We start from the raw sequence: 21,846 nt of genomic DNA, 5'->3' as shown, positions 1-21,846 counted from the left end.
AATATATGTTTACAATGCTTAGTGGTTCATTGTCTATCATTCCCTTGAGCATTATATAGTGTCCCTCCTTATCTCTTTTTATGGTTTGCCCTTTGAGGTCAATTTTATCTGAGATAAGGATTGCAACCCCTACTTTTTTTGTATTGCTGTTTGCTTGGTAGGTCCTTCTCCAGCCTTTGATTCTCAGCCTATTTTTGTCTGTAGCCTTGAGATGTGTCTCCTGTAGGCAGCAAATTGATGGGTTGTGTTTTCTAAGCCATTCTGCTAGTCTCAGTCTTTTAATGCCTGAGTTCAGGCCATTGATATTCAGGGTTATTCTCTCCATGTGCGGACTCTGTGATGCCATTTTATACCTTTTGTGTTGGGAGTTTTCCTACTTTCCTTTCTCATTAGTGTGTGTATCATTCTTGATTTCTTTCCATCCTTAAGCCATTGCTATCTTGGGGTCTGTTTTCTCTTTGTTGTGCTCTGGGTGAGGTTGTTCTATGTGTTGGTCTCTTATTTGTGCTTGGTGAGTGTTGTTCTTCTGCCCATACTGAATCGGCGAGGATCTTTTGTTAGGCTGGGTTTGTTGTAACATATTTTTTGAGTTTTTCCTTGTCTGGGAAGACTTTTCTCCATCGACCTTGATCGATAATTTGGCTGGGTAGAGTATTCTTGGATTTGCGTTGTTTTCTTTCAATTTTTGGAATATGTTACTCCACTCTCTCCTTTTTTTCATACTTTCTGCTGATAGGTCTGAGCATATCCTTATGTGGGAACCTTTATATGTGTTTGCTTGCTTTTCCCTAGCTGCTCTCATGATTTTCTCCTTTTACTCAAAGTTGGATAGTTTAACTATTATGTGCCTTGGTGATTTCTTCTTGGGGTCCCGTCATGCTGGTGTTCTTTTAGCCTCCTGGATGGTTGCTTGGTTTTAATTCATTAGGCTGCTGAAATTTTCCTCCAAGAATTCTCTCGCTATTGTTGCAGATGACTTCTTTGTTGTGTCTTCCTCCGGTAGGCCAATAATTCTAATGTTGTTCCGCTTCATAGCATCAGACATTGCTCTCAGGTTTTCTTCGGCTTCTCTGATGCGCTTATTAGATTTTTGTGCACGTTTATTAAAGCCTGCTTGGCTGTCCTCCACGACACTGATGCGGTTCTCTGATTCCTCCAATCGATTCTCAAGGAACACGATTTTGCTATTGTTTTTCGTTTTCTGCTCCTTAAGCTCCTATATTTCCCTTTGGTGTATGTCTTTTATCTCCTCTATCCCTTCATCCTTTTTCTGTATTGTTTCCCTCATATCCTGCATGGCTCCAATCAGCATTCTGAGAGCTTCTTTGTATGGCATCTCAATGTCTGCTTCTTCTATGTATGTTGCTGTGTTCAGGACATCTTCTGCCTTCGTCTTTTGTTTCTCCTGTTTTTTCGTTGAGGTCGTTGTGGGTGATGGCTGTTTGCGTTGAGTTGTTTTTGAGGGACCAGGTGCCATTTTCTAGTCTCTCTCTGGAATACTTATAGGAATGCTTCTTCGGTCTGCCTACAGCTGATTTTGCTATGGGATTAACCTACCACTTTATCTTCCTGTAGCTTCCCTATCAGGGGAGTGCCCCAGATGCCAGGTCGACTGCCTGCCCCAGTGATGCAGAGGCTGTGCTGAAGTTCCCGCTATTGGTTTGAATATTGATAAGTGTTGCCAGGGCTGCCTTATATCCCCAGGTACACAGGCAGGAACTCCCTGGTGAGAAGTCTGAGGAGTATCCCCTGGAGAGCAAGCAGGCCTTTCCCTAGCCTTGGGTTATCTATGCAGGGTGGAGCTCACCTAGCTGGGAGTGACCCAGGCGCAAATGCCCTAGGGCAATGGGAGTGCCCTGTAAGTCTGCAATGGAGTGTGAGAGAGCAGGGCAGGAACAAGGGGGGGCGGGAATGAAAATGTGAGACTAGGCTGTGCAGGGGTAAAGGGAAGCAAAAGAAACTATGTAGCTGAGTCCCACTCCCTGCCTGTGGATCTGAAAGGGCTTACTCCCTGCCCTAAACCCCAGCGGTAGTCTGCAGCTGAGCCCCAAGAAGGGTCGCAAGAAAACTGCTGAGCAGCCCCCAGAAAAGTGGGGGGACAGAGAGCAGAGATGTTAACAGATGCCGCAGTGTAGCTGAAGCTTGATCCCTGCCTATGGAGCTGTGGGGGTTTAGGTTTAGTCCCTGCTCAGACCACGCGGCCGCTGCGGCTGTGCGGCTGTGCCTTGAAAAAGCCCCTGAGCAGCCCTCCAAGGCTGTGTGGGAATATAAAGCAGAGACGCAAACAGAAGCAACAATGTAGCTTAACCCTGATCCCTGCCAGTGGAGCCGCAAGCGTCCTGTCCCTGCCCTGAGGCAGATAGGGGAAAACTGTGGCTGTGCGAGACCAAGCCCTGCTACGGGCTCCAAATGGTCCTGGCTTGGGCAGATCTGGCAGCTGGACTAGGGTCGAGCCCCAGCCGGCTTCCACTGAGGTAAGCCAGAAGCCCCCAGCCCCTCAAAACCCCGTGGATCTGTGCCTACTTATCTTTATGATGCACCTCCTGCGATCCAGTGGCGTCGAATTTCACTCTGAGCAACTCTCCTGGGCTGGATTCTGCGGAGTCCCTCTGGTGTGTGTCACTCCGTCGCCATCTTCCCCTGCTGTTGTTTTCAATCATGAATCCCAAGTCATGTTTCTGGCTTTAGAGTAGTGTTTCTATCCCAGCCCAGCCTTTTCCATACAGACGATCTAGAAATAGGGGCTGAATTCAGCCTGGTTAGCAAGTCTCCTTAAGCTCACTAGAGTTTGAGAATCACTGCCATCAAGTACCTATAATTATGCAAAAGATATTGAAAAAAATCTTATACCTGCTCTATTTATTCAGTTATGCTACATCCTATAACTCTTCTGAGACTACAATGGAAGAAAAGAGATGCTATAGCATTAAACCACACAAACTTTGGGTCCCACTGCTTTAGGTGAACTGTTTCTAGATCACACAGGACATCTCATCCTGCCTTTAGAACAGGTCAAAGGTAGCTTGCGTTCCTTTTCCATTTCATACTTTTGAAAAGCTGAAAACCAGTCTGTTCCCTAAATTTTTTTTATTCCTTTGTGATGTGCTTTTGAAAAACATTGGGTTTGGAGACATATGTAGCCTTGTCTGCCTCTTCTCCAAGAATATCCATTAGGGAATTGAAGGAGTGCATTTCCACATGAGTGAGATCTGGATTTTCGGCTTACTGAGCCCAGACAATTCTTTTTTTTTTGTTTTAATCATTTTATTGGAGGCTCATACAACACTTATCACAATCCATACATACACCCATTGTGGTAAGCACTTTCTACATTGTTACCGTCATCATTCTCAAAACATCTGTTTTCTACTTAAGCCCCTGGCATCTGCTCCTCAGTTTTTCTCCTCCCTCCCCTTTCCCCCCGTCTCTCATGAACCCTGGATAATTTGCAAGTCATTATTATTATTCTGTAATACCTTACCTTGTCCAATATCTCCCTTCACCTACTTTTCTGTTGACCAACCTCCAGAGAGGAGGTTATATGTAGATCCTTGTAATTGGTTACCCTTTTCCACCCCTCCTTCCCTCCACCCTCTCAGCACTGGACCTGAAGGGTTCATCTGTCCTGTATTCCCTGTGTTTCCAGTTCCCATCTGTACCAGTGTACATCCTCCAGTCCAGCTGGATTTGTAAGGTAGACTTGGGATCATGGCGTGGGGGAAGCATTTAAGAACTAGAGGAAAGTTGTCTGTTTCATTCGTTGCTACACTGCCCCCTAACCGGCTCGTTTCCTCCCCAAGGCCCTTCTGTAAGGGGATGTTCAGTTGTCCACAAATGGCCTTTGGGTCCCCACTTTGCACTCCCCCTCATTCACAATGATGTGATTTTTGATGCTTGATACCTGATCCCTTCTATACCTCGTGATCACACAGGCTGGTGTGCTTCTTCCATGTGGGCTTTGATGCTTCTGAGCTAGATGGCCACTTGTTAACCCTCAAGCCTTTAAGACTCCAGATGCTATATCTTTTGATAGCCGGGCAGCATCAGCTTTCTTCACCACACTTGCTTATGCCACCATTTGTCCTCCGTGATCGCATCAGGAAGGCGAGCACACAGTGATATGATTTTTCATTCTTTGATGCCTGAAACTGGATCCCTTTGACACCTTGGATTGGAAGACTCAATATAGTAAAGATGTCTATCCTACCCAGGGCACTTTATTAGTTGAATGCTATCTGATTCCAATACCAACAATCTTCTTCAGAGAATTGGAAAAAACTGACCACTAATTTCATATGGAGAGGGAAGAAGCCCAGAATTAGCAGAGATCTCAAGAAGAAGAGCATAGTAGGAGGGCTTGCTTTACCTGACTTTCACACCTACTATGAAGCCACAGTGCTCAAAACAGTGTGGTAGTGGCATAATGACAGATACACAGACCAATGGAAAAGAGTAGAAAATCCAGAAATAAAACCATCAGCATACAGACAACTGATCTTTGACAAGAGCCCCAGAAGCATCAACTGGGAGGGCAATGCCCTATTTAACAAGTGGTGCTGGAAACAATGGAAATCCACATGTAGAAAAGTGAAACAGGATGTCTACCTCACCCCATGCACAAGAACAAACTCAAGGTGGGTCACGGACCTAGAAGTAAAACCACAAACCATCAGGACCATTAGCGAAGGAATCGGGACAAACCTAAGAACCTTGGCCCAGGGAATACAAAGGCTCACTGCAATAGGGCAGGGTACACACGCAGGGGAATCTGAAATCGACAAATGGGATTTACTAAGGATAAAGCACCTGTGTGCATCAAAAGACTACCAAGAGGGTAACAAGGCAGCCCACAGACTGGGAGAGGATTTTTAGCAAAGACACAACAGACAAAGGGCTTATTACAAAAATCTACAATACCCTCCTTACCTGCAAAAAGGAAAACAGGTAACACTTTGAAGAAGTGGAAAAAAGAACACAGACAACTCTTTTTTTTTAAATCATTTTATTGGGGCTCATACAACTCTTATCACAATCCATACATACATCAATTGAATAAAGCACCCTTATACATGCATTGCCCTCATCATTCTCAAAATTCGCCTTCCACTTGGGTTCCTGGAATCAGCTCATTTTCCTTTTTTCCCTCTCCCTCCTTCTCCGCTCCTCCCTCCCTCATGAACCCTTAATAATTTATAAATTATTATTTTATCTTATCTTACACTGCCCAGTGTCTCCCTTCACCCACTTTCCTGTTACCCATCCCCCAGAGAGGAGGTTATATGTAGATCCCCGAGATCAGTTCCCCTTTTCTACCAGCTCTTCTCTCCCGGTATTGCCACTCTCACCGTTGGTCCTGAGGGGTTCATCTGTCCTAGATTGCCTGTGTTTCCAGATCCCAACTGTACTGCAGTGCATCCTCTGGTCTAACCAGGTTTGCAAGGTAGAATTGGGATCATGATCGTGGGCCGGAGGGGGGGGGGGGAAGAAGGAGGGGGAAGCGTTCAGGAACTAGAGGAAGGTTGCGAGTTTCATTATTGCTACACTGAACCCTGAGTGACTCATCTCCTCCCCACTCTGCCTCTGCAAGGGATGTCCAATTGTCTACAGATGGGCATTGGGTCCCCATCATGCATTCCCCTCATTTACGATGATATAATTTTTCCCCCCACCTTTGTTGTTTGAAACCTGGTCCTCTCGGCCCTTCATGATCACACATGTTGGTGTGCTGCTTCCACGTGGGCTTTGTTGCTTCTGGCCTAGATGGCCGCTTGTTTGCTTTCAAGCCTTTAAGTCCCCAGACGCTAGATCTCTCAATAGCTGGGCACCACCAGCCTTCTTCACCACACTAACTTATGCACACATTCGTCTTCAGCATTTATGTGGGGAAGGTGATCACACAATGATGGATTTTGTTCTTTGGTGTCTGCTACCTGATCTCTTCAATAGCTCATGTTCACTTAGGCTTGTGTGCTTCTTCTCTGTGGGCTTTGTTGCTTCCGAGTTAGATGGCTGCTTGTTTCTCTTCAAGCCTTTAAGACCCGAGACGCTATATCTTTTTCATAGCCAGGCACCATCAGCTTTCTTTACCACGTTTGCTTATACACACATTTCCACGATCATGTCGGGAAGGTGGGTATCATGCAATGACCGTTTGGCTGAGCAAGGTGCTCTTGTATTGAAGGAGTGCGCATGAGGAGACCCAATGTCCACCTGCTACCCTACTACTGAACCTATAAATATATGCACATAGGTCTATTTCCCCCATAATCATAAATATATTTACATATGGAACACAGACAACTCTTAACAGCAGTTTCAAAGTACCCCTCTCATCACACGAGATCTTTTGGTGGCGTGCTATCTCCCAACTGCTCTGAAATCTAGTTAATAATAAAAACTCTTCTAAGCTGAACTAGAAGCTCTACTGTGATTCAATGGTCAGTTTTCCTCTCTAATTCTTTGTAGGGGTGTACTTTCAACTTAATGAGAATGTGTGAGTAAATGTGACCACTGTTGTTAGTTGCTGTAAAATCAATTCCAACTCAAGCGGACCCAACGTGTACAGAGCAGAGAACTGCTCCAAAAGGATTTCACTGCTGTGGCCTTTCAAAAACAGACATCCCCCACCCCCAACACACACAGACATACCTTTACCCCCTCCCCAAACCCACCCCAATCTCTACACAGACATACCTGTACCATCTCCCCAAACCCCACCCCAAATCTCTACACAGACATACCTGTACCCTCTCCCCAAACCCTGCCGCCAATCTCTTTCCAGAGGTGCCTCTGTGTGGGTTTGAACTGCCAAACATTTGGGTAGTAGTAGAACATTTAACCATTTGTGCAACCAGGGATGATTTCGGTCTGTGAGTTCGTGGAGCACCATGAGATGCCTTTGCTCTCTAGCATTACAGGAAGTCAAAGGTCTGAAGAAAATGGAGTTTTTCTCTTTTTTTCTTTTTAATCATTTTATTGGGGGCTAATACAACTCTTTTTTTTAAATAGTGAGGAAAAAACAAAATTTAATTCAGCATATGCATCAAAGAGAAAAGACGTGGGAAACAGCCTGACCAGCCTGACACATCATCAAAGCCAAAACCAAACAGCCTCAATTTGCTCTTTTTTTTTAATCGTTTTATTAGGGGCTCATACAATTCTCATCACCATACACACATACATCAATCATGTAAAGCACATTTGTACATTCATTGCCCTCATCATTCTCAAAACATTTGCTCTCCACCTAAACTCCTGGGATCAGCTCATTCCCCTCCCTCCCTGATCCCCCCTCCTTCATGAACCCTTGATAATTTATAAATTATTATTTTGTCATATATTTCCCTGTCTGACGTCTCCCCTCACCCATTCTTCTGTTGTCCATCCCCCAGGGAGGAGGTCACATGTAGATCCTTGTAATTGTTTCCCCCTTTCCAACCCACTCTCTCTCTACCCTCCCATTATCACCACTCACACCACTGGTCCTGAAGGGATCATCTCCCCTGGATTCCCTGTGTTTCCAGTTCCTATCTGTATCAGTGTACATCCTCTGGTCTAGCCAGATTTTTAAGGTAGAATTGGGATCATGATAGTTGAGGAGGAGGAAGTATTTAGGAACTAGAGGAAAGTTGTACATTTCAACATTGCTACATTGCACCCTGACTGGCTTGTCTCCCCCACAATACCCTTCTGTAAGGGAATGCCCAGTGGCCTACAAATGGGCTTTAGGTCTCCACTCTGCAATTCCCCCCTCATTCACAATGATATGATTTTTTGTTCCTTGATGCCTGATACCTGATCCCTTCGACACCTCGTGATCGCACAGGCTGGTGTGCTTCTTCCATGTGGGCTTTGTTGCTTCTCAGCTAGATGGCCGCTTGTTTACCTTCAAGCCTTTAAGACCCCAGACGCTGTATCTTTTCATAACCGGGCAGCATCTGCTGTCTTCACCACATTTGCTTATTTACCCGCTTTGTCTTCAGCGGTTGTGTAAGGAAAGTGAGCATCATAGAATGCCAATTTAATAGAAGAAAGTATTCTTGCATTGAGGGAGTACTTGAGTGTAGGCCCAATGTCCATCTGCTACCTTAATACTAAACCTATAAATATATGCACATAGATCTATTTCCCCATCATATATAGATATATTTACATGTGTACATGCCTTTACTTAGACCTCTGTAAATGCCCTTTGCCTCCTAGCTCTTTCCTCTTATTTTCTTTTACTTTCCTCTTGTCGCACTGTCATGCTCAGTCTTCATTTGGGTTTCAGTAATTCATTTGGGCATCAGTAATTCCTCTTGGTTACATTACCCTTGATCACTCCCCACCAGGCCTCCTACACCCTCCTCATCACCGTTTGGACCATTTGTTGTTCTCTTGTCCCTGGGTTTGTTAACACCAATACCTTTCCTCCCACCTCCCCTTCTCCCATGTCCCCCCGGAACTGTCAGTTCTGTTGTTTTCTCCTCCAGATTATTCATCCAGCCTATCTTATTTAGACAGACCTGCAGAGATAATACCATGCAAAAAAATAAGACAGAGCAAAACCAAGCAACAATATACAACAAAACAACAACAATAGCAAACAAACAACAAAACAAAACAAGAAAGAAAAGCTCATAGTTAGGTCAAGGACTGTTTGTTGGCCTTTAGGAGTGTTTTCATGTCCAGTCTGTTGGGGCATCAAGCCCTGGCCCCAGAGTCCACCCTCGGCATTCCCTGGGGACCTTGCCGCTCTGTTCCCTTGCTGTTCTGTTGCACCCCCTTCGTGTTTTGCCTTGGTGTGGCAGAATTAATCGGGCACATTTCCCATACTGTGTCTCAAGTGTTGTCCCCTGTAGGACTATGGGTCAGCAAGGGACATTGTGTCTCATATTGGGACCGGCCTAATGGTCCTTTCTGTGGATAGGCTGTTCTGAGTGGGAACGTCATCCTCAAAGCCTGGTGGGCCAGGATGCGCTCCATTCTCTCCCCCTCCCCCTTCATCTACTCCTGTGCTGTCCTCTGAAATAAATTCTTCTCTGGGGAGGGGCAGGTGTCCATGTGGTTGGGATTGGGGCCAGCCCCTCAGTCTGAAGAAAATGTTAAGATGTCATTTCAGTTCTACCAAGAGTCTATGTTATATTATTGTTATATTAGAGTTCAATGGGCAAGAACAGTATGGTCGGGGGATGGACAACAGAAAAAGGGGTAAAGGGAGATGCTGGATAGGGCAAGATATGACAAAATAATTTATAAATTATCAAGGGCTCATGAGGGAGGGGGGAGTGGGGAGGGAAGGGAAAAAAGAGGACCTGATGCAAAGGGCTTAAGTGGAGAGCAAATGCTTTGAAAATGATTGGGGCAGGGAATGTAGAGATGTGCTTTATGCAATTGATATATGTATGGATTGTGATAAGAGTTGTATGAGTCCCTAATAAAATGTCAAAGAAAAAAAAAAGAATAGTATGGTCATCAGTTGGTGTAACCAAAACCAAACTCCCTGCCATCTAATTGACTCATTGTGATCCTAGAAGGCAGGCTAGAACTGCCCTGGTGACTTTCTGAGACTGGACCTCTTCAGGAGAGTTGCCAGCCTAATCTTTCTCCTGAGCCACAGCCAGTGGTTTCAAACTACTGACCTTGCCATTAGCAGCAGTTAGCAGCCCACTGTATGACCACTACACCTGCCCCCAGGGCCCCTCTGTGAATTGGGATGGCAGGGGAAGAAAAGTAGATTAGAGATATTCATAGCCAGGAGGAAGAGGGCTAGCTAGCTCCTCCAACTGGGATATTAGGCCATTCGGAGACCCGTAGGAAAGTTTAGGAGAAAAGGCTCCATCCCTCTAGAGATGAGCCTAAGGACAGAGACACAGTCCATGCTAGTTGAGGGAAATACAACTGGTTATGTGAAACCGATTCGGGGCTGACATAAATAAAAGGTGGGTATAAATAATAAAATATTACAGCTATTTTGTTTTCCAAATGTCTAACTTGGTTTGTGTTTGAGGTTTTTTGTGTCTTTGGGCAGGAACATGTCTTTTCAATTAATATGGTGCACTGTACATTGTTAATGTCTTACACATGGGCACTTAATTAGGGTTTCTAGGCAAGAGTTGCTTGCAACTAATTAGACTCTCAGCTCTCCTCTTGTGCGCTCTCGTATGGCTTTGATCTGTAGTTCCTGAATGCCTACAGGCCAGCTGCACCCGAATCACCAAGGCACGTTTTAAAAAGCCAGATTCCCAGACCCACCCTAAGGGATTGTGACTCACTGCCCAGCACACTTTTGGAAAGTACTCAAGGTTATTCTGCTCATACCCAGGGCTGGGCAGTCAGTTCTAACGCCCGTCAAAGACTGGCTCCACAAGGCATAGGGGCAACACCTTTGAAGTAACGGACATACTGTAAGTTATATGTGCTGGGTCCCAGTAGGAATTTCATTTCCTTTAGGGCCACTTGTCTTCTTAGCACCCTGCTGTGTTTATGAATACACCTTTTCTTTAAGAAAGAATCAGTGTGGTAAAACATGATGCTGGTTTGTTTTCAAATCTCAAATACAAAGTTGATCACACCACAAAGTTGCTAGACTGATCATCATTGGGCCTCTCACGTTCTTGCTGTGTTGTATTTTTGTAATATTACTGTCATTCTTTCCCAGTCCGTATGCCCCTGTTTCCTTTCTCTGTAAGCATTTCCTTTAACATGTGGATCTGTTTTTAATGTTCGTATGCTTTTGAAGTGTATCACGTTGTTGCATGTGCAGGTTTTACATTAATCTAAGTGGTTTATGCTGAAGCTCTCCTTCTGTTTCTTTCCTCCTTGAACACTGTTTTGTTTTTATTTTTGTTTGTTTCAGTTCACTGCTTCTAAGGGCTACATAATATCCATTGTTTCCATCTACCACATATTACTAATCAATTTTCCCATACATGACCTCACTTTCTTCTAGCCCTCACTATAACTCATGCCAGGATCAATCGTTATTTGTGTGCCCCTAATAAACTACACACTAATTCTTTGCATTATTTACCCAACAATGAAATTACCGTAGGTAGGCGTATACATTTTAATTCTACTAAACACTTTCCGAAATAGCTAGACCTGCATACATTTCCAACTACAGTTCAGAAGAGTTTCTTCCACCCTTCTTTCTGAACAAACCTTGGTATTAAACATCCTGCCCATTTTGGCTCTTCTAATGAGAACATAAAGTATTGTCTCATAGCTATTTTAGTTTATATTTCTGTGGTAGTTCATGATTTTTAGCACCTCTTCATAGACTTGTTTCAAAGATTTAAACTTCTCCTTTATATAGTCCATGGAGTTGACAAATAGAGGTGTTGTGTTATTCTAAGAAATTACGGGCAGCTCAGTAGAGGGTTCTGTTATTTTAAAATACTAGGCTCATTCTCATGCTAACAAGTCTTTGCTGACTCATAGCAACCCCCCCTGGATTTTTGAGACTGTAACTGTTTACAGGAGTAGAAAGTCGAGTCTTTCTCCCAAGTAGTTGCTGGTGGTTTTGAACTGCCAACCCTGCTGGTCGCAAACCAAAACAGATGACCAGAACACCACCAGGACATCTCAAAATACTACACAGCACTTCAAAATATGTCATAAGTTCCTCTCTCACTAATGTTTTAAAAACTTAACCAAAAATACATTTTCCACATGTAATCTATTTTTTGTGTATGTGTGTGTATGCTTGAAAAATTATCAACAAAATGATTTTCATATTTCTAGACTCCTGTTTCCTCAAAGCCAATGACTTGACTCACAGTCTTTCGTCCTACCTGAAGGAAAGTAAGTAAACACTGATTAAAAAAAAAATTATTCAACCATTCTAATTATACTCTTAAAAAAATAAGGGTCTATAGCTTTAAAATAAAATTTTCTAACTACATTTAAAATAAAATGTTTACCTTTAAAATCAATCTTAAATGGAAGCTTTTTTTAGCTCCATCTTGATATTAATCATTTCTCATATTTTCGTGTTTAGCAGTGAGAAGCATTGGTCTCGCATCTCAGTCACAGGGCCACCACTGATTTGCTGTTTGGCCTAAGACACATCACTGAGTTCTCACTCCCTAGGCTTGGATTTTTGTTATCTCAAAAATAAAGGAGTTGGGTCATGTGATCTGGACCTGTTGTGGTATACAGATGTTCTTGTCAGTTACTCAGAACTGAAACCATGGCTATTGGTTCTTAAGCCATTTGATTTTTTTTCAATGCATATTAATTATTAGGGTGGCCAGGATAACTAGACATTTCCAGCTACAAATAATTTAGGTGTGGAGATTTAACATTCTAATTTGAAGGGCTACACAATTTAAACAATATCTGGCTTGAATTCATAATACCAGTTCTACCACTTACAAGTGGAGCGCCCTTGTCGCTTAATATCTCTCAGCCTCAAATTCCGCAAATGTAGACAGTAATGGACTGAGAGAACTAGAAAAGGCAGTGCATATAAAATGCCCAGCCCATGTCAATATTGAATGTTTGTTACTCTTTAAATGTCTGGTCCATTTCAGATCTTATTCCGAATGTTCCTTTAACATGTAACATTGTTGAATCAGAGTTATTTTCTTGCGTAGTCACCATTGCCTCCAGCATCAAACATAAAATATCAAAAGTGAATTATTCCACCTATCTTTGCTAAGCTGTAAAACTAATCATAAGTAGCTACTTGGTGTATTAGACATCCTTTAGATTAATGATACCTCATTTTCAAGCGAGTATCTGGAACCACCAGAGACGAGAACCTAAATGTTTTTGATTGCTCTTGTTTGTTTTTTGCTTAAACTCTGACAAAGAAATAGTTGGAGAATGTGCAACTCTGAGTACCCTAGTTTGCGATATCTTAGGTAATTTATGTGTTTGCATGACATTTTTTTCCAGTCTGTCCTAAGTGGGTAAAACTTCGGAAAAACCACAATGAGAAGAAATCAGTCCTGATGCTGATTATCTGCAGCTCGGCCATCCGAGCCCTAGAGCTCATTAGGTACGAAACATGCTTTACCTGTGCTGCTTTGTAAATGTTTTCTGCGCAACTCGGTGTCAAAAGGAACTGAGCTACATACTGGAGCTGTAACAGTGAGCAAATCAGACAGGGTGCCTTGCCCTCTATGAAGCTTACACTCCAGTTAGATAGACAAAACAAATGAGTTAATATGTATGTCAAGTAGTAGTATGTTACATAAAGAAAAAAAATAAAGCATGATAAAGGGATAGAAGGAAATGGTTACTTTTTATTTGTTCGCTTATTTTAAAACTTTTATTGACATATAATTCATGTCATACAATTCGATAATTTAGTCATATTAAAAATAGTTGTATAATTATCTCCACAGTTTTAGAACATTTTCTTCTTTCTTTCTGAATGATCATTGGTATCAATTCCCCACTTCCCCCTAACCTCCCCTGCCGTACCCCCAGGAAAAGCTCCACAGGTGAACCCATCTTGGATTTCACATGCAGAGAAACAGAGAAAAATTACACACACACAAAGCCGCTGCGCCCTGCATGACAGCAAAGCTACTCACATCCCTGCACTGTGGTCAGAGGGCTAAAACGGGGGCTTCATCCATGTGTGGATGCTGGGAACGGATCTGGGGTCCCACTGTCAATTCACAGCCTTATGTGAATTGGCTGTTCACAATTTAAGCTCTGATACAATTCACTCATTCAGATTTGGATTTTATTGTTTGTAATCCTTGGATCATTCAGGCTGGTGAGCTTCTTCTGTGTGGGCCTAACTGATGCCTCACTTAAGAAAGATAATCAGAGAAAACATCACCAACAAGACCTTTGAGCAGAGATTTGAGAGATTGAACTCTACCACTGCACTTCACAGAGGTTCAAGTTGACAGAAAATCCAACTGCAACAGTCACTTTGGCTGCTGTGTGAAGAACGCACCATAAGAGGCAAAGGTGAAAGCAAGGGATCTGTGTCTCTGTTAGATTTGGGAAAGGAAGGCGAGCTCACCTTGGACGCACTGAAGAATCATGACCAGTTGAGATGCAAAAGCGGCAAAAGGAGTTTATTTGATAGCTCGAGCTAGGGCTTCCTCCCTCCGCTGCCCGGTACAGCGGGGACCCAGAGTCCAAAGGGAATGGGACAAGGGAGCAGTCCAGGGTTGCTATTCTTTGAACTCATTGGAGAAAACTTCTTCCCATGCCAGCATTGTCTAGCGGTGATTAGTAAGTAGGTTCGCGTGTGCTTTCCTGATTGGTCAGTCACTGGTGGGCTGTCACTCGAACTCTATTGGCTATGGTGTCATTAGGCGATGTCCCATTGGTTAGGTTGGATCAGGTGATGTCAGGAGATGTCCCATTGGTTAGGTGGATTAGGTGATGTGTTGCATCAGTGACCAATAACCTGAGACCAAAACCGAAACCAAAACCTAGGCCTACCTCAAACCCCAGTTTCCATACAGTCTGTTTTAACTTTTACTCTGCTGATTCTAGCAGTTGCACACCTGTGCCCCACATCTCCATGTGACTTGTCAGAAGGAATGTCTCCCAGGGAAACAAAGCAGAGCTAGTGTGTCTGGCCTCCAGTGAGCTACTTATCTCCATCATGCCTCCAAATGAGGTCATCAAACTGCGACCCAATTGACAGGCTCAACTCCACCTCTTCACTCTTAATAGTCTCAAGTTGGCACCAGATTATGTAACCACCACAGGATTATAGCAGCAACCATTTAGAAGAAAAAATGTTTTCTGTGTAACTAATACATGTCAAACTGATCCAACATAAGATGGTAACAAGGAAAGATAAAATACCAAGAAATAAGCTTTAGAAAAGTCTATACAAAGAAAGCATCATGTGAAGGACAAAGCAGATCTTGAACAAACAGAAGGCTTGCCTTTTTCTTTAATAAGAACACTCAACATCATAAAGAGATCAATCTTCTGTAATATATAATGATGCAATTCATGGAGAATTGTTATTTAAACTAGTTATACTAATTTTAATTCATATGGAAATATACACCGGAAAAAAATAGCCCGAGACGTTCTGATAAAGAATATTAATGAAAGGAGATGGCATCCATCTTGGTTACTAAAAACAAAGTAGAAACAGTACTCAATCCTAAGAATGAACGCATGGCAAATGACTAAGGTGACAAATCAGTAGGGAAAGAGATTGTTTCAGGGAGGGTGTTGGAACAACTAGGTGGACATTTGGCAAAATAAAATTGGATCCACGTTCTCACTTCTTCAACCACAGCAAATTCCAGAAGAACCAAAGATTTAAATGTAAAAGCTATGTTTGAAAGGTGATTTGGCAGTGCTTTACTTAGAGCTTGGTCACAGTCAACCTACAGAGAAGAACCATCCGAGTGAGACAAGACTGACTGGGACCAGCTCTCTCCAGGAGCCAGGCTCCTAGGGAAAGAAAGGGAATTCCAAGTCATGGAAATAAAGCCTGTGATCAAATAGACTAAGGTGGAAATGTAGAGGCTGAGTATTGACTTAACACCTTTTTAACAATAAAAACTGAGGCATGGAAAGTAGATGTTAAGCTTTATTAATAGCACACCCAACCCTCCTCTTCCCACCCAGACACCCACACTGAATATGATCACACACCCTCCCAGGATCCCATGAGTGTTCCTTTCAAGTACTTCTGCTGCGACCATAATTGACCGCCAAGATTCCAAATGCTTCTAGCTGAAAAATCACAGTTCACCCTGACTATTCAGTGTTTTGATAAGTCCCACTGGAGAACTCATTTCGGAATCAAGCACCGAGAGTCAGCCCCTGAGAAAGAAATTATCAAGTTAATTTCAGTTTTTCTGCACCAACTTCCTTCTTGAAGGGCAACCTTGTTGCCACACATCCTTTACCAATTGTCAGGGTGTTTCTGTGATTCCAAGCATCTTACTATGTGTTTCAAGGCTAGGTGGTTTGTGAAAGGGGATTTCAGAGCAGACATAATGAGCTCTATGCATCAGCATCAACTTTGACTAGTTCTAACTTTTGTAGGAGCCTCTGTTCTCCTGAAACCCATGAGTTGCTTTCAACATGTCCCACAATTGTCTTTCTAATTCACTGTGCCATGGAGAAAGCTTACTTGTAAGTGAAAACTCAAGTACAATAAAAAAAGAGCACCATTACCTATTTTGCAGGCTCACATATTCCTACTGATCAATAACATTGCTCAAATTCTAATAATAATATATAAAGAATTCCAGGGCAATATTCTTATGTTTGGTCTATCTGCAAACATAGGTTACAAAGGATATATTTGTTTGTTCACTTGTCGTTATTTTGCCTAAAAAGTAATGAATACGGTGATATGTAGAAATACATACAATAAGTATAAATAGGTGGAAATGGAGGCAAAGGAAAAGAGTCCTTTGGGTACATAGATTTTCCTCCGTGACAAGCATAGTGGCAGTGTTCGCAGGGTTACAGCTAGAGTGAAATGATCAACCACTGATGTAACATGCCCACTTGTGGATCTTCTCTTGGTTCAGTCTGGAGGGCCTGCTGTCAAAGCTGAATTAGTAATGACAATGACAGAAGGCACCAACGAGCGTGATCTCAGGAAGGCTACATTCTGGATTGATGTAGGACAATCCAGAATTTTGAATAGCTGTCTGGTGGTGTAGGATAGGCCTGAGCTTCTAACCACAGGTCAGAAGTTCAAACCCACAAGCCTCTCTGCAGGGCAGAGATACAGCTTTACAATCTCAGAAACCCTCTGTATGATTGCTGTGGGTCAAAATCGAGACCCTGGCAGATTTTGGATATAAAAATCTAGATGTTAGCCTTCTTTGAAAATCAGGAGGCCTTGTAACACTGGGCCCGTGGTCTCACAGCATAACTGGCTACACTGTGTCTAAACAGGGCACACACGCCTGCTCTCCTCAGCTCACACCCTGCCTCATGCTGCCTCATTTGTTAATGCTACCCACCATCTCGGCTGTCTCGGAGGTGGCCATCACTTTTGACAACCGTTTTCTTCACTTCCCTCTTCCTCGCTCCTTTCTCTTCTTGGCAGAAGCCTTCCCATAAATAAACTCACAGAGGAGGACTCTGCTAAGTAGATCAAAAAGAATCTGCTCGGAGTGGAACAGGGTATAAACCTTCCTATCCTTCTCATCAGTTCAGCCCCAGAATTTCCCCACCGACAGCCACTGGCAGACTCCAGAGATGCCCTGAGCTCCACAGAGCAGGCCCTGCCATCACTGCTCAGAGAGCTTCCCCACCACCAAAGGTGCGCTGAGAACTGCACTGCGGAAATTGAAGATTAGTCTGTGCCAGGGACCTGAAATACCAAAGTTCTGTATTATAAGTGACGAACTTAGAGTCAAGGAAGTTAACCTTTGTGTTAGCTCCTTCCAAAGTTCAGCTAACCTGAAAATAAATTTTTGAAGAATTTGTGTGTGCATGCACACATACACGAACATGCATGCATATGTGCACATTTTCTTTTGAGTAAAGCAAGGCACAAAACTCAAGTAGTCGATTTTCCTGGAATGAATGGGTTTTCTCATGCATTTTTCTTTTCCTCTTTATTAGGTCGATGACAGCATTCAAAGGAGACAGCAAAGTTATGAAATTATTTGCAAAACACATAAAGGTCAGCAGGAGCCTGTGATGCCTCGTGGGTGCTGGGAGGACACTTCTAATGATCCCCAAGGGCCGCTCTCAGATCCCAGGCTTTTTCTTTTCCAGTTCATCTTCTAGCAAGCTAATATTGTGTGTGTGTGTGTGTGTGTGTGTGTGTGTGTGTGTGTCTTCATTATATAGAGGTTCTGATGGCATAGTGGGTTACTTGCTGGACAGTTCAAACCCACCAGCTGCTCCATGGGAGAAAGATGAGGCTTCCTGCTCCCATAAAGAGGCCTACTCTCAGAAACCCACCGGGACAGCTGTGCTCTGTCCTTACACGGTCACTATGAGTTGGAATCAACAGGGTGGCATTGAGTTTTTAGCTTCCTTATATAACACATTTAAGAAGCTTCCTGGTTTTCTTTGCTTTTCCCCATCTCCACTTCATTACGACTCCTCACAGAAGCCCTCCATCCTCTGGAATTTCTGTAGAGAAGCTGAGGGCTGGCTCCTGAATGCTTTAAGGAGGTGTCCTCAAACTACGGCCCTAGGGCCACATGCAGCCTGCCAAGGACATTTATCCTGCCTGCCGGGTGTTTTTGCCCCATTTGGTTTTTTTTTTACTTCAAAACAAGATATGTGCAGTGTGCATAGTAATTTGTTCATAGTTTTTTGTTGTTGTTGTTTTTTTTTTAGCTATAGTCCGGCCCTCCACCGGGTCTGAGGGACAGTGAACTGGCCCCCTGTTTAAAGTTTGATGACCCCTGGATTAAAGGTTCTGCTCTTCTGTTGGCCCTAAACAAACCCTCCTTTGCTTTTTACTACATTGGCCTGTGATCACATAGTTTGATTCTTCTCTTTCTTCTTTCTTTCCAAATCTTCAAATAGGTCCAGGAGCAGGTGAAGTTGCTTGAGAAGCATGTGGTGTATCTGGGTGTAGGCACACCAGGACGGATTAAAGAACTCGTTAAACAAGGTATGAAAAGAGGTGGTGAGAGTCCTCCCCAGAGCTGGGAGTCTGCCTTGCCTGAAAGACTGTTTTAGAAAACCATATGTGTTGTCTGAACACGAGTGTGTGCATAAGTAAGTGTGGTAAAGAAGGCTGATGGTGCCCAGCTATTGAGAGATATAGTGTCTGGGGACTTAAAGGCTTGAAAGTAAACAAGTGGCCATCTAGCCCAGAAGCAACAAAACCCACATGGAAGCTGCACACCAACATGTGTGATCATGAAGGGCCGAGGGGACCAGGTTTCAAACAACAAAGGCAGGGGGGAAAAATCATATCACCATGAATGAAGGGAGTGTACAATGGGGATCCACTGTCCATCTGTAGATAGCTGGGCATCCCTTGCAGAGGGGTAGTGGGGAGGAGATGAGTTACTCAGGGTTCAGTGTAGCAACAATGAAACTCAAAACCTTCCTCTAGTTCTTAAACGCTTCTTCCCTCCCCCCTCCCGCCCCCCAATTATCATGATCCAAATTCTACCTTGCGGACCTGGTTAGACCAGAGGATGCACAGCGGTACAGTAGGGATCTGGAAACACAGGGAATCTAGGACGCATGAACCCCTCAGGACCAGCGGTGAGAGTGGCGACACCAGAAGGGAAGGGAGTGTAGAAAGGAGAACCAATCTTGTAACCTCCTCTCTGGGGGATGGGCAACAGGAAAGTGGGGGAGGGGAGATGCCGGGCAGTGTAAGATAAGATAAAATAATAATTTATAAATTATTAAGGGCTCATGAGGGAGGGGGGAGGGAGGGGGAGGGGAAAAAAGGAAAATGAGTTGATTCCAGGAACCAAAGTGGAAGGCGAATTTTGAGAATAATGAGGGCAACGAATGTATAAGGGTGCTTTACTCAATTGATGTATGTGTGGATTGTGATAAGAGTTGTATGAGCCCCAATAAAATGATTTATTGAAAAATAAATAATAATATATGTATAAACATTTAGTAAAATATCTGAAATGCAATTTAAAAAAAGGAAACTCCTCTGCAATTTCTGCATAATACATTCTAAATAAAATTTTTTTAAAAAGAAAACCATTTGTGTTGGGCCAGGTTGTCTAGAGATATAAATCCGTTGACACCTATGTATAAGAAAGAATTTTATATAAATAAGTAATTATATATCGAGAAGGCAGCCCAACCCAATCAAATTCCGCAGCCACATGCAATGATACAGAATGTAGGAAGATCACAAAGTAGTATGTCTCTAAGATCAGTGGAAGCATGGCAGGACACTGGCAGCTCTCAAGGTCAATGTCAGAGTCCCAGTGATCAGGAAGACAAAGAAGCAGAGAGAGAGGGTGGCTCTCTGCCTCCCAGTCCTGATCTCATCTCCATGCCTCTTACAAGAAGGCCACCCCTACCCCCCAAGGAGGCATCATCAGGCTGTGTGTGACCTGATTGATTGCTTGGGTTCCAGCCATACACTTTCGTACATTTTCAAGATCACAGAAAATCATCTAACTACCACACCATATTATTATTGAAGTCAGACTTATGAGTTCACTCAGGAGTTAGAAGCTCTGCCTTCAAGCTGTAAAGCAGTGCTTCCCAAAGGGGGTGATACTGGCCCCTGTGAGAGGGGGCTGCCAAAGCAGGTACCTACACTTTATCGTGGATCATGGGCTAGAGTACAACATTTTTTCATTGCCAGGGGGAGAGCACCGAGTAAATTTTTTTTCTTTTTCTAAAAAGGGAGTAGTGGTCCAAATAAGTTTGGGAACCTGTACAAATCAGCCAGCAGGAATGACAGGGACTGAGGCAAATCCAAATCTGAAGGGGCTTCAGAAATTCCTTGGAAAAACAGAATTTAAAAATAGGGAATTCTTCCATGAACGTTTTGAGGCTCCCTTACACATGTGCCTACTAAGTACATTCATATTCCAATTTATTTAGGCAGGTTGTTGAATCCAACAGACTCCATTCTACCACTTGTCAACCTCTGGATTTTTTAGTTACATGTGGTCAGCATTTTCCTCTGACTTCAAGTCTTGGCTGAGGGCTGGTATAAAACATGTTGGAACAAAAATGCAGTTCCTGTGAATTAAATGCAGGTATTTGGAATATTTCTCCAAAACACATTTCCTTTTTTTAATGCTCTACCCAGAAAATATTCCGGATAATATACACTAGTGATTTTGTAGCTTAGTTGAATTATTCAAAGCCAGCAGGCTAAAACCTTGTTGATCTACTGATGTTCGACCTGCCAGCCAGTTTTACAGAATTTACTTTCAAATTACTTATTTAATACAGTAATAAAACTTTTCTATAAGTGCCTGAACTTATTCCTGCCTTTTCTTTTTCTGTACATACATTGAACTAATATATTCATCAATATAGCAAATCAGTACATGGTTCTTTGCCAGGAAGCCAACACTGAAGAGCCTGTTGCTCTGCAGATGAACACCTTCCAGAATTAATTACTGTACATACTCAAATATAAGCCAACCCGAGTATAAACAGAGGTACCTAATTATTACCTGGGAAACCAGAAAAACTGATTGACTCGAGTATAAGCCTAGGGTGGGAAATGCAGAAGCTATTGGTGAGTTTCAATAATCAAAACAAATGAAAATAAAATTACTAAAAATTGTGACATTATTGGGGTAATGTATTTAAATATTTATTTTAAATAAAAGGACAACAACTCATTTAACATTAGTAAACCAGCACAGTAAGTGGAAAAGAGGTTCAACAAAAACAATAAGGTGTCAACAATGATACCTTAAGAGTACTATTCCCTGAGCTCAATCAGCAACCAAGCTAAAATGTAAAGAGCGAAAAATCCTTCAAAACTGGATTCCTTATCATCATCTGTAGAGCTTCAGCTGGGGTGAGGTCATCATGGACGCTGTCCTCACTGAGATCGCCGTCATCACCATCACTGCTGTCATTTTCATACAAAGCACAGTCTTCACTGCCATCCATAGCATTACTAATACTACATTTCTGGAAGGCACGTCGCACCATGTCTTCTGGAATGTCTTCCCATGCATCTTGAACCAACTTTGCTATTAACTCTATGGCAGGCTTCATGAAATTTCCTCCTTTTGTTAGTCGGGCTTGACCAGATGACATCCATTCATGCCACATCCTTCACAATGGTCTTTAAAAGGCTTGTTCAAAGATACACGTCATAGGATGGCTCTGATTGGCTAGATGTGAGTAAACAAACATTCAAAGCCCTGCAGTGTCAGTGGGGCTTTGAATGAACAGCGCAGAAATGGCAATCACCTGCGAGATAACGGGCGCTCGTCCCGTTACCTCGGGGGGCCCCAACGAGATGTT

General features: G+C 43.0%; 1 protein-coding gene across 1 annotated transcript in view; it reads left to right on the top strand.

The window, feature by feature from the left end:
• CMSS1 (cms1 ribosomal small subunit homolog) overlaps positions 1-21,846 on the top strand; it is a 452,794-nt gene that overhangs the window by 422,143 nt on the left and 8,805 nt on the right. Inside the window, exons 5-8 of the mRNA XM_075542419.1 lie at positions 11,728-11,787; positions 12,886-12,988; positions 17,521-17,581; positions 18,442-18,529. Coding sequence (XP_075398534.1) covers positions 11,728-11,787; positions 12,886-12,988; positions 17,521-17,581; positions 18,442-18,529 — 312 coding nt within the window. The remainder of the gene's footprint in view (positions 1-11,727; positions 11,788-12,885; positions 12,989-17,520; positions 17,582-18,441; positions 18,530-21,846) is intronic.

This window comes from Tenrec ecaudatus, chromosome 2, assembly GCF_050624435.1.
Source record: "Tenrec ecaudatus isolate mTenEca1 chromosome 2, mTenEca1.hap1, whole genome shotgun sequence".
NCBI classification, from domain to species: Eukaryota; Metazoa; Chordata; class Mammalia; order Afrosoricida; family Tenrecidae; genus Tenrec; species Tenrec ecaudatus.
Note: the sequence above shows the minus strand (reverse complement) of the source record. Positions and strands in the feature narration are given on the sequence as shown.